The sequence below is a fragment of the Manis pentadactyla genome, chromosome 12 (genome assembly GCF_030020395.1).
Source record: "Manis pentadactyla isolate mManPen7 chromosome 12, mManPen7.hap1, whole genome shotgun sequence".
Classification (NCBI taxonomy): Eukaryota; Metazoa; Chordata; class Mammalia; order Pholidota; family Manidae; genus Manis; species Manis pentadactyla.
Genome location: NC_080030.1, coordinates 10324283 through 10336908, shown reverse-complemented (window position 1 = coordinate 10336908; position 12626 = coordinate 10324283). Strand labels below are relative to the sequence as shown.

The following is a 12626-nucleotide window of genomic DNA, read 5'->3' as shown; positions in this document are numbered from 1 at the left end:
TAGGGCTGAATACTGTTCCATTGTATGGATGGACCACGTGTCAGTGATCCATTCATCTGTCATTGAACACTTGGGTTGCTTCTACACTTTTGCTATTGTGACTAGTGCTGCTGTGAGCATGGGCATATAAATATCTCTTCAGGAGCCTGCTTTCAATTCTTATGAATCTATGCCCAGGAATGGAATTGCGGGATCTTAGGATGATTCTGTTGTTCAAATTTTTTGAGGAACTGCCATGTTCAGTATCCTTTACGTTCAGTTGCAGACACCATACCTCTCTACCCCTAAATACTTCATTGTATATTTCCTAAAACACAGCCTCAGCGCAGTGATCCAAATCAGACTCATTTAACACTGATAACATACCTTACTCAGAATTTGCCAGTTGTCCTATTCAGATCCTTCACAGAAGAAGGAAAATTCTGAATCATGCATTGTGTCCTTGGTGTATCAGGAGGCACCGGATATTGATGTGTCTCCTTGCTGGTACCCATTGAAGTTGATCACTTGTTAAAGGTGAAGTCAGATGGATTTCTCTCCTACAAATTTACTACCTTGCCCTTCGTAATGAAGATATTGTTTTTTAGAGAGATACTTTGTGATCATATAATACTTCCTGAGACTTCCACCCACTCCTTTTAGCATCCCCTGGTAGGTCTGTCCTGCATCAGTTACAATTTTAACACGATGGTCACTGAATGGTGGCTTTCTTGTTGTCCTTGCATGGACAAGGGCATGGTCTACTACTGTAAGGAACTGATTTGTATCTGTGCAAACTCACAGATATTTACTATCCTCACTAGGTAATAATCTCTTACTCTCATTTTTTATTTTGATGCTTGTCCACACTTGGGTGTGTGGCAGCCCCTCCAGGCTGGCTCCTGTGTCCTATTCTGTGTCCCTGTCATTTTTTGAGCAATTCTTTTTTTGGTTCCAAGCTCTCATTTTTTTTTGTAAATAAATGTTTTCAGCATAATTTTAGATTTACAGAAAAATTGCAGAGATGATATACAGTCCCCTCACTTGATTTTCCCTTGAGTGAACATCTTACATAACTACAGCATTTCTCAAAATGAAGAAACCAACCTTGGTCCATTACTATAATTAAACTCTGGACTTCGTTCAGGTTTCATGAATTTTTCCCATTAATGTTCTTTTTCTTTTACAGGACCCCTCATTGAAGTTAGCAGGCCATCCTTTTTTTCTCTCTTCCGATTTCTACCTGAGTATTGGTTATCAGATGCTTCAAGTACTTTTTTTTAAAAATTGAGATAGGATTTTATTGAAATACCACATACCATAAAATTAACTATTTTAAAGTGTTTGATTCATTAGCATTTATTACATTCGCAGTTATGCAACCCATCACCTCTGTCTAGTTCCATAACATTCCCATCACCCCCAAAAGGAGACCCCCTGCCTATGAACAGTACTTCCCACCCCTGGCCACCAGCAACTATTGATTCGCCTTCTGTCTCTATGGATTTATCCATTCTGGACATTTTATATAAATGGATCATACCACATGTGGGCTTTTGTGTCTGGCTTCTTTCCCTTTGTGTGATAATTGTAGATTCATCCACAGAGTAACGTGTATTAGTGCTTATTCCTTTTTTATGGCTGAGTAATATTCCATTGTATGAATAAATCATGTTTTGATTATTTGTTATTAGTTGATGGGCATTTAGATTATTTCCACCTTCTGGTTATTACAAACAATGCTGCTGTGGACATTCATGTACATGTAGGTTTTCATTTCTCCTAGGTGTACATACACCTGGGAGGGGACTTGCTGGGTCATATGGCAACTCCAGGTTCACCTATGTAGTTTCCCTGCTCCAACCTTAAAATCAGGAGTTTCTCAAAAAGCTTCATTTTTTTTTTCACAATATGATAGCATGTTATTCAGCCACTAAAAAGAATAAAGTGAAATCAATATCTGTTGATCTGGAGGGAATGCCCATGATACTCTTTTTTTTGTACATGCATAATAGGATTTTTTAGTAAGTTATCATTGCTATGCAACCTAATGAAGGTTTCACATGACAAACATTGTGGTTACTACATTCACGCATATTATCAAATCTCCGCAACATACCCCATCGTAGTCACTGTCCATCAGTGTAGTAAGATGCTATAGAGTCACTACTTGTCTTCTCTGTGCTATACTGCCTTCTCCGTGACCCCCCCCCATTATGTGTGCTAATCATAATGCCCCTTAATCCCCTTCTCCCTCCATCCCCACCCACCCTCCCCACCCCCTTCCCTTTGGTAACCACTAGTCCTTTCTTGGAGTCTATGAGTCTGCTGCTGTTTTGTTCCTTCAGTTTTGCTTTGTTGTTATCCTCCACAAATGAGGGAAATCATTTGATACTTGTCTTTCTCCACCTGGCTTATTTCACTGAGCATAATACCCTCTAGCTCCATCCATGTTGTTGCAAATGGTAGGATTTGTTTTCTTCTTATGGCTGAATAATATTCCATTGTGTATATGTACCAGATCTTTATCCATTCATCTACTGCTGGACAGTTAGGTTGCTTCCATATCTTGGCTATTGTAAATAGTGCTGTGATACACATGGGGGGGGCATGTGTCTTTTTGAATCAGGAATCTTGGTTTCTTTGGGTAAATTCCTAGGAGTGGAATTACTGGGTCAATTGGTATTTCTATTTTTAGTTTTTTGAGGAACCTCCATATTGCTTTCCACAATGGTTGAACTAGCTTACATTCCCACCAGCAGTGTAGGAGAGTTCCTCACCAGCATTTGTTATTTCTTGTCTTTTGGATGTTGGCCATCCTAACTGGTGTGAGGAGACATCTCATTGTGGTTTTAATTTGTATTTCCCTGATAATTAGCGAGGTGGAGCATCTTTTCATGTGCCTGCTGGCTATATGAATTTCTTCTTTGGAGAAGTGTCCATTCAGATCCTCTGCCCATTTTTTAATCGGATTATTTGCTTTTTGGGTGTTGAGGCATGTGAGTTCTTTATATATTTTGGATGTCAACCCTTTATCAGATCTGTTGTTTATGAATATATTCTCCCATACTGTAGGATGCCTTTTTGTTATATTGATGGTGTCCTTTGCTGTACAGAAGCTTTTTAGTTTGATGTAGTCTCATTTGTTCATTTTTGCTTTTGTTTCCCTTGCCCGAGGAGATGTGTTCAGGAAAAAGTTGCTTGTTTATATTCAAGAGATTTTTGCCTGTGTTTTCTTCTAAGAGTCTTACGGTTTCATGACTTACATTCATGTCTTTGATCCATTTTGAGTTTGCTTTTGTATATGGAGTTAGACAATAATCCAGTTTCATTCTCCTACATGTAGCTGTCCAGTTTTGCCAACACCAGTTGTTGAAGAGGCTGTCATTTCCCCATTATATATCCATGGCTCCTTTATTGTGTATTAATTGGCCATATATGCTTGAGTTTATATCCAGGCTATCTGTTCTGTTCCATGGGTCTGTGGGTCTGTTCTTGTGCCAGTACCAAATTGTTTTGATTACTGTGGCTTCATAGTAGAACTTGAAGTCAGGGAGCATAATCTCCCCTGTTTTATTCTTCCTCCTCAGGATTGCTTTGGCTATTGGGGTCTTTTGTTGTTCCATATGAATTTTAGAACTATTTGTTCTAGTTCATTGAAGAATGCTGTAGGTATTTTGATAAGGATTGCATTGAATCTCTAGACTGCTTTAGGCAGAATGGCCATTTTGACAATATTAATTCTTCCTATCCACAAGCACAGGATGTATTTCCATTTATTGGTTTGTTTTTTAATTTCTTTCATGAGTGTCTTGAGAGAAATTTCATCTCCTTGGTTAGGTTTATTCCTCAGTATTTTATTATTTTTGATGCAATTGTAAATGAAATTGTTTTCCTGATTTCTCTTTCTGCAAGTTCATCATTATTATGTAGGAATACAACAGATTACTGTGTATTAATTTTATATCCTGAAACTTTGCTGAATTCAGTTATTCTAGTAGTTTTGGGGTGGATTCTTTAGGGTTTTTTATGTACAATATCATGTCATCTGCAAACAGTGACAGTTTAACTTCTTCCTTACCAATCTGGATGCCTTGTATTTCTTTCTGTTATCTGATTGAAAACCTCGTTCTTTTAGTTGAAAATAATATTTCAAATCTGGGAGCTGGGTATGCTTACCTCTTCTGAGCTCTGTCAGTGGGAAGAACTGGAAAATAGATGTGTCCACACTCACACTCACCCTCATACACCTGCACTCATTTCTATATGAAAACCCTGGAATTTACACAGATGCCTCTAATTCTGACCCAACACCACAGGTTCATCCTGGCACTTTGTGTTTGCAGACTATGATTCCCCCCCAATTTGGGAAACCCTGCCCCATGAGCCCCACCCAGTCCAGTCACTTCTTTGCTTAACCCTACCATGCACAGAAAGGAATTTCACAATTCTAACTCATGCTTCTCCAAAAGAAACACCTACTCACTAGAATTTAGTACAGTTGATGCTTGACCAATGCAGGTTTGAACTGCACAGGTCTACTTATTCACAGTTTTTTCAATCGTTATATTGGAAAAATATTTGGAGATTTGCAACACATTAAAAATATTTTATTTTCTCTAACTTCATTGTAAGAATCTAGTATATAAAACATACACCATACAAAATATGTGTTCATCGACTGTTTATGTTAACAGTAAGGTGGTCAACGTTAGCTATTAGTGGTTTAAGTTTTGGGGGAGTCAACACTTATTTGAGGATTTTCAACTGCAACCCCTACATTCAAGGATCAACTGTATTTGCTTACTGTTCTTTCTGTTCTTGGCTTGAGGGCAGAGTCCAAAAAAAATTACGTGGGTTAATTTTAAAAAGGAATAACTTAAAAACATTTTGGGGGAAAGTACTATAAATTATCTTTGAAATATTTCACCCATGAAAAGAATACACACACACACAGACACACACACACACACACTGTGTATAGGGGAAACATGTAAAATCATGGTGGTTATTTAATATAATGTATTTGAGAAAAAAACATATAACCAACACATCAAGTCCCATAACTTAATGGATATTGTCATTTGGAATGAGGCTAAGTTTATTTAAGGGAAAAAATTAAATGGATGAGTTTGAGGAAATGCTAAGTAAATGCACCGTGGTTGGGGAAGCACAGCTAACGCCTCCAGCCCTGGGCTTGGGGAAAGGGGTTCCCTGTTCCCGAGCTCATGGTGCTCTGGAAAATTCACATTTCTTAAAAATGAAAAGTGTGTGTACCCCCGTTTCCCCGACATGTTCAGGGTCCTGACAAAGGGGTAGGTTAAATCCCTTACAGGAACAGAAGAGCCCAGATTGGGTGCCTTCACACGTCTAGGCCCTTCCTCCTGGCCAGGCTGCTGTGAGTTTGAAATTCCTGCAAATGGTGTGTGAGTAGAGGGCACTGAGGTGGGTTCTTCCTCTGTAGATTTTAGATTTCCCATTGGGAGTGGGAGAAAAGCAGGGACAGGAATTTCAGAATGTTCTGGAGGATTTCTTACCAGAACCTAGATGGCTCCCAGCTTCCAACAGATGAATAAGTATAGTTGACAAAGAACCAAACTCTGACTCTTCAAGGGTGAGAGTCTGGGGCGTAGGGAACAGCTTGGAGCATGGGGAACAGTGTGCTTGGATCCTGGACCCAGGGGCAGGAGCCCAGTGGCAGCTCTGTCCTCCTGCTAACAGGCGCCGGAGGGTCCCTGGTGTTGGCACAAGAGCAGATGCTATTTGTGACCAAAGGGAAGGCAGCTAATACAGACAATATTTTCCTGCTTTCCTTTGTCTTTAAAAAATTATGATAAAATGCACATAAAACCCACCACCTGAGCCATTTCTAAGCATACAGCTCAGTGGCATTTAGTTCATTCACATGGTTGTGCAGCCATCCCCGCCATCCATCCCAGAACTTTTCCATCTTCCCAAACTGCAACTCTGTCCCCATTAAATACTAACTCCCCATCCCTTCCACCAGCCCCTGGTACCCGTCATTCTACTGTCTCTGGATGTGATGACTCAAGGAAAGTCGCATAAGTGGGATCATACAGTATTTATCTTTTTGTGTTTGGCTTCTTTGACTCAGCATAATGTCCTTGAGGTTCATCCACATTGTAGCATGTGTCAGAATGTCCTTTTTAAGGCTGAATAATATTTTGTTGTATGGATTGTCATTTTGTTTATCCATTCATTGGTTCATGGGTATATGGGTTGTTACTGCCTTTTGGCTACTGTGAATAATGCTGCTGTGAACATGGGTGTGCACATACCTGTTCAAGACCCAGCTTTCAGTTTTTTGGATATATACCTAGAACTGGAGTTGCTGGATTATATGATAATTCTATGTGTAATTTTTTGAGGAGCCACCAAACTATTTTCCACAGTGGCTGCACCACTTTACATTCCCGCCAGCATTGCCTGAGAGTTCCTATTTCTCCACATCCTCACCAGCATTTGTGATTTTCTGCTTTTTTTAAAAAAATAGCTGTCCTGGTGGTTGTGAAGTGACATCTCATTTGTGGTTTTGATTTATATTTCCCTAATAACTAATAATGTAGAGCATTTTTCATGTGCTTATTGGACACTTGTATGTCTTCTTTTGAGAAATGTCTATTCGTGTCTTTTGCCTATTTTAAAATTGGGTTGTTTGCTTTTTTGTTATTGAGTTGCAGGCACTCTTTACATATTGTAGATATTAATCCCCTGTCAGGTATTTGATTTGCAATGATTTGCTCTCAGTCCATGGGGTGTCTTTTCACTCTGTTGATTGTGTTCTTTAATGTCCCCAATTTTTTTCATTTTTATAAAGTCTAATTTCTCTATTATTTCCTTTATTTTGGTGTCATTGAGTTTGTTTTAAGAGAGAAAAGAGCTCAGTGGGTCTCCTTTGGGGGATTAAGGGAAGATTCATCTATAAACCCTAAAGTTTTTCTCCTGCCTCTAGGATGAACTGAGTTTGAGGTCAGAAAAGCAGGCCTCAATTTGGCAGTGTCATCATTCACTAGTAAATATGTACTGATTTTACAATGCAGCAAGGCCACTTCTTAGCATTTATGCCTCACACATGGGTGTGAGAAATGTGAGGAGGCTACTGCTGTAGCATGCATGGCTGATAACTGAGGAGAATTAGAAGCCACTTAAATATCCCATTGTAGGGGAATGTTTAAATCCATGGCAGCCAATTTCTGAAATGGAATATTATACAGCAGGGAAAAGGGAAGGAGCAAGATGTATAGTAAAAATGTGCAGGCATACGTTGTTTTGTTGCATTTCACAGATACTACATTTTTTTATAGATTAAAGGTTTATGGCAACGCTGTTGAGCAAGTCTATCAGCACCATTTGTTCATAGCATTTGTCCACTTTGGTCTTTGTATCACATTTTGATAACTCTTGCCATATTTCAAACTTTGTCACTATTATATTTGTTATGATGATTATATTACGACTCACTGAAAGCTCAGATAATGGTTAACATTTTTGAGCAATAAGGTATTTTTTAATTAAGGTATGTATACTGTATTTTTTAGACATGCTATTGCACACTTAAAAGACTACAGTATAGTGTAAACATAACTTTTATATGTACTGGAAACCAAAAAATTCATTTGACTTGCTTTTCTTTGTGGTATTTGCTTTACTGCAGTGGTCTGGAACCAAAGCTGCAGTATTTCCCTAGTGTAGAGTATTCCCTAGTGCAGTATAGCTAGATACCTGAAACCAACTGCTGAGTGGAGAAAATACAGTTGCTGAAGGATAAAGTTGATGTGAAAGTAGATGCTATGTGTTTTCTCAGATTGCTGTGTGTAAGAGATGGAAAAGGGTCAGTATGGATGTGTGTGCAGTTCACAGCACTTACCTCTGACATGTGGAGATGGGATCTAGACTCAGTGTTAAGGGGCTTCAAACTCGATCTATCTGGCCTTTAAAAAAATACACAGTTTTAATGTACTTATCTATTAATTCTACCATCGAGGTCATTTCTGGACCTGCCTCTGTTGACTGGTTTTTCTCCTCGTGATATTGATGGTAGTTTCTGCTTCTTTGCACGCCTGGCAAGTTTTGATTCCACGCCAGACCTTGTGAATTTTACTTGTGGCAGGCTAGATACTTTTGTGTTTCCTCTAAATGTTCCTGAGCTTTGTTTTGGGATACAATTAAATTACTGAGAACAGTTTGATTCTTTTGAGGCTTGCTGTTGAGTTTTGTTGGGCAGGACCAGAGGGGTCTTTGTTTTGGGGCTAACTTTTCTCCACTTACTTAGGAAGTTTTTCTACTCTGGTTGGTGGGAACACCGAGTATTGTCAACCCTGTGTGAGGTCTGTGGGTTGTTCTTTCTGCCCCTTTCAGTGACTCTATCCCTGCCCATCAGTCCTCAGACTGTCTAAGAATCCCTGGATCCTTGTCCCCCTCCCTCCCTCCCTCCTCATCCTCCCCCCAGCTGCCTCCTCTCCAGGTCTGCCCCTTGCAAACGGAAGCCTCATTCCTTTCCTAGAACCTCTACTCGATGTCTGAAAACTGCTACTTTACATGTCTATTTTTGTTAGTTGTTCCAGATAGGAGGGTAAATCTGATTCTTGAAGTTCTGTTTTAGCAAAAGAAGAAATTGCTTTTGTTTTTGTTTTGAAAGGAAGGACATTCATTTTCTAAAATATATTTTCAGGTGACATGCTTTGTACCCTTTTTAGGCACCGTGTCTTTTATGTGTATTGTTTTTTTTTCCCCTCCCTGTGACATGGGTACTTCTGTTAATGATATTTACAAATGAGAGACACAGAGGGTGAGTGGGGTGGGGGACTAACGTGGTCACCTGTCTCTGGGGGTTATGCTCCTGACTCCTGCCCTCCACTGTCCATGCAATTAAGAACTACTTTTTTTTACTTTCTTTTTTAAAGTTGAGGTGATCTTTAGATAACATAAAATCAACCATTTAAAAATGTACAATTCAGTGGCAGCTGATATAGTCACAATGTCATGCAGTCATCACTTCTATTTAGTTCCAAAATTTGTCATCACTAAGAAAGGAGACCCCCATCCTCCTCCCCCCAGCCCCTGGCACCCACTGATCTGCTTCTGTCTCTCTGGATTTATTTGCTTGTTCTGGACGTTTCATGTAAATAGAATCACACAGCATGTGGCCTTTTGCATCTGGCATCTCTCACTCAGTGTGATGCTTTCAAGGTTCACCCACATTGTAGCGTGTGTCAGGGCTTCACTCATTTTCATGGCTGAGTAATATTCCACTGTGTGGACGGACCACATTTTGTTTATCCATTCATCCACTGATGGACACTTGGGCTGTCTGTACCTATTGCAAATAGTGACAAGCTACTTCTGAACGCAGGAAAGGATGAAAAGGTAAGAGGGGTTCCAGTCAGCAGCTAGTCCAAACCCCAACATACTGTTAAGGGAGACAAGGCACCCCAGGGGGGTCCATACACACCCAGGGTCATGCGGGTTTGTGTGTATTCTCAGTCCAAGTTCAGTCTACTCAGTTGTTCAGCCGACACTGACAAGCACCTTCTGTCTGCACACCCTGGGCCATGGCAGACACCAACCTGTGGGGCTGAGTGTGTAAAGGTGGGGTGGGTATCCAGAAGGGCTTCTTGGGAGGTGGAAACATGAAGTCTAAGGAGGAATCAAATGACCAAAAGTGAGGGGAATAGCATTCCAAGCATAGGGGAACAGCCGGTGCAAAGGCCCTGAGGCAGGAGTGGGCCTGATGTGTGGGAGGACCGTGCTGGAGGGGAGTGAGCAAAGTAGGGACTATAGGAGAGGAAGTCGAGGAGGTCGGCAGCCTCCCAGCCCCGTGGGGCCTCTTGGGCCATGGTGGGGAGTTAGGTTTCTATTCTGAGTGTGGCAGGGGCCATAGCAGGGTAGGAGCAGGGAAAAGCTGCGATGTGATTTTAGATTCTGCCCCAGGGAGCAAGAGGCTGAGGCAGTGTGGGTGGGAGACAGTGGGGCTTGGTCTCCATATCAATTTGCCAAACAGAATTCTGGGTGTATTCAACAAAACTCAAGCAAATGGTGGACTATCCGTGTTTGTGTGGCCATTCCAAATCATTACCGTGGGCACGCAGAGTGCAGAAACTGGGTGAATGTTCATGAAATCATTATGAAACAGGGATCCCAGATCTCAAACCTTCAGTGCTGCTCAGGGGCTTGGCCAGTCAGGTAGGAATTGTGGCTGTTGCTGGCAAGCTCTGTGCCTGCTTAGTCTCTGGACCCTTGGGCCCTTTAAAGAATGTCTTCTGTGGTCCCAAGGCACAGTCCAGGGAGAAAGCGAGTGTGAAAAATAAAAACATGAATGACCAAAAGAAGTGATTATGGAAGAAATGAAATATGTTACCAAGTTTTCTCTTGAGTATGTTTTAAAGGGTATAAAATCGATTTCACACAAAACCTCCCTCCCTCACCACATGAACCACCTTCGCAGCGGCGGTCTGCAGCTCACCCAAACACCGCTGTTTGGAGAACAGGTCTGAGCTCTGCCCTTGTCTGTGTGCCCATGGGATTTCTCAGAGGGCCCGTCCTGATCCCACATGTCACCAGGCTTGGCATTTGACACTGCCCCACACCCACCCACCGTGCTCCACCTGTCCTCTAGCTAGGAGTCTCCAGGGGGTCTTGCCTTACCCACTTTGGGGAGCAATTGGAATTACCTGCCTGTGAGGAGGGACCTGCCGTTCCTGGCGTCGATACTCCCCAGAGCAGCTGCACTCCATTAGGCCCGCGATGGGGTCAGCACGGGGAGCAAGGTGACTGGATAAAGAAATTCCGAAGCCTCTCCAAGAGATGCAAGAACTAGTCTACCGAGGATTCAGTGAGGCTTCACAGAGGATGCAAACGATGCTTCGCCTGGGACCTACCCATAGGACTCTACCCCATCTGCCTGCGGTAGCATTTTCAAACCTACCAGTGCTTTCAGCCGTTCCTGAGATCTGAGAATAATGTGGAACAGCCCTACCGATGATCATTATTCGGAGCATTAATTGTAGTAGGAAGACTACTCAGTTTTTTATTTTTTTGTTTCTTATCCAACTAAAACCTTCGTCCCTTGACATTTCTGTCTGCCTCTGGGCCCTTGGGCTGGCAGGAGCATTGTTCCTCCAGCAGATCTGGTTTTGTGCCTACTGTGTGCTGTGCCCGGGCTGTCCGGGGGGAGGAGGCCTGGTGGTGAGCTCTGCAGGGAGTTAGCAGGTAGACTGCCTTGAGGATCCAAGCAGAATGTTTGTGTTGTCCAATAAAAGAATGTGCACAATCATCCCTAGTCCATTTTTTAGTATAATTCATGAGCTCGTGCTGGAGGTGGCTAGAGGCTTCCTAAGGAGTTGGATGCATCTGTAAACATGCACTGAGACCCTGGTGTGTATCATGCACCAAGTCAGTAATACTTAACAAGTATAACAGAGGGGGAAGTTTAATAACAAACACCAACAAAAACAATAGTAGTAATGGTAGCGACTGTTATGTGAACACTTATAATGTGCCAAGCATTGCTTGGAATTCTTACTGCGAATTTGCTCATTGAATTCTTAGTGAATAAGTACTTCTCTGTCCTGAATTTATAGATGAAGAAACTGAGGCTCAGAGAAGGGAAGTAACTTGCCCAAGGTCACACAGGCAGGGTTTGAACCCAGGAGCCTAGTTCTGGAGGCTGCAGTATCACACTGCCATCCACCCACGGAGATGCAGTGTTTGAGGAGACTGGGTGAGGGAGGGGACAGGGGAGAACTTTGCTGTGGCCCAGCTCAGGTCCCTCCCTCTCTGCACAGTGAGTGAGGAGCCTCACCTGTTTTCTGGAGATGGGTCACTTTATTCCCCGGGAGCACAGTATCCCTGCAGCCTTCACCCAGTCCCTCTCCTCTCACTTCCAGGAGCTGGAGAAGCTGGGGCTTGGTGACAGTGTGGACCTGCATGTGTATGAGATTCCAGTCGAATATAAGACGGTCCAGAGGCTCATTCCTGCCCTGTGGGAGAAGCACAGCCCACAGGTGAGTGGGGTGAGGCAGGTGGGTGCCCCACACGTGGATGATTTGTGTAACTTTGTTCCTGCTGTGATCACATGGCTATACCACGGCCTTGTCCCCAAAAGGCGCACCTTCCCAGGTTACCCGTAGAGGTGAGAGGAAAGCAAATATCTGGGACATCACAGAGCCTGGCTCTGCCCCTCTGGAGTTCCTTATCAGTTGTGACATGTTTGGTTGTAAGTGACAGTCAAAACCCACCTTAAGTTAGCTTGTGTATAAACATTAGTGTGCTTCAGGCATAGCTTGATCCAGGAGCTCACCCAGTGTTATTAGCATTCTCTCTTGGCCACTCAGCTTTGCTTTTCACTTTGCTTTTGCTTTGGAAACTGTAGGTAGCTGCTGGTGACATCCTTCCAACTCAGCCCCTGAGCAGAGAGAGAGCACCTTTCCTTCTAAGCATTACTCCAAGTCCACAGCTGATTTTCATTGGCCAGTCTGGGTCACATGCTGGCCTGTGAGCCAGTCACTGTGGCTTGGAGGGGAGGAGGAAGTGCTCTGATTTGCAAGGCCTGGGTCCCTTGCCCACTCTCTTTCCAAACCTTCTGGAATGAGAAGGGGGTGAGGCAATTCCCCAAAGGGAAAATTAAG

General features: G+C 42.5%; 2 protein-coding genes across 10 annotated transcripts in view; one reads left to right on the top strand and one right to left on the bottom strand.

Moving 5' to 3' along the window:
* Positions 1-12626, bottom strand: part of LSM4 (LSM4 homolog, U6 small nuclear RNA and mRNA degradation associated) — a 112218-nt gene that overhangs the window by 35535 nt on the left and 64057 nt on the right. The window lies entirely within an intron of this gene.
* PGPEP1 (pyroglutamyl-peptidase I) overlaps positions 1-12626 on the top strand; it is a 53778-nt gene that overhangs the window by 6829 nt on the left and 34323 nt on the right. For all 8 annotated transcript variants that reach the window (XR_008993040.1, XM_057489958.1, XM_036893563.2 and 5 more), the window contains one exon: positions 11886-12002. Coding sequence is in view for 5 of the 8 variants with exons in the window: in XM_057489958.1 (XP_057345941.1) it covers positions 11886-12002 (117 nt within the window). In the remaining 3 variants the exon portion in view is untranslated. The remainder of the gene's footprint in view (positions 1-11885; positions 12003-12626) is intronic.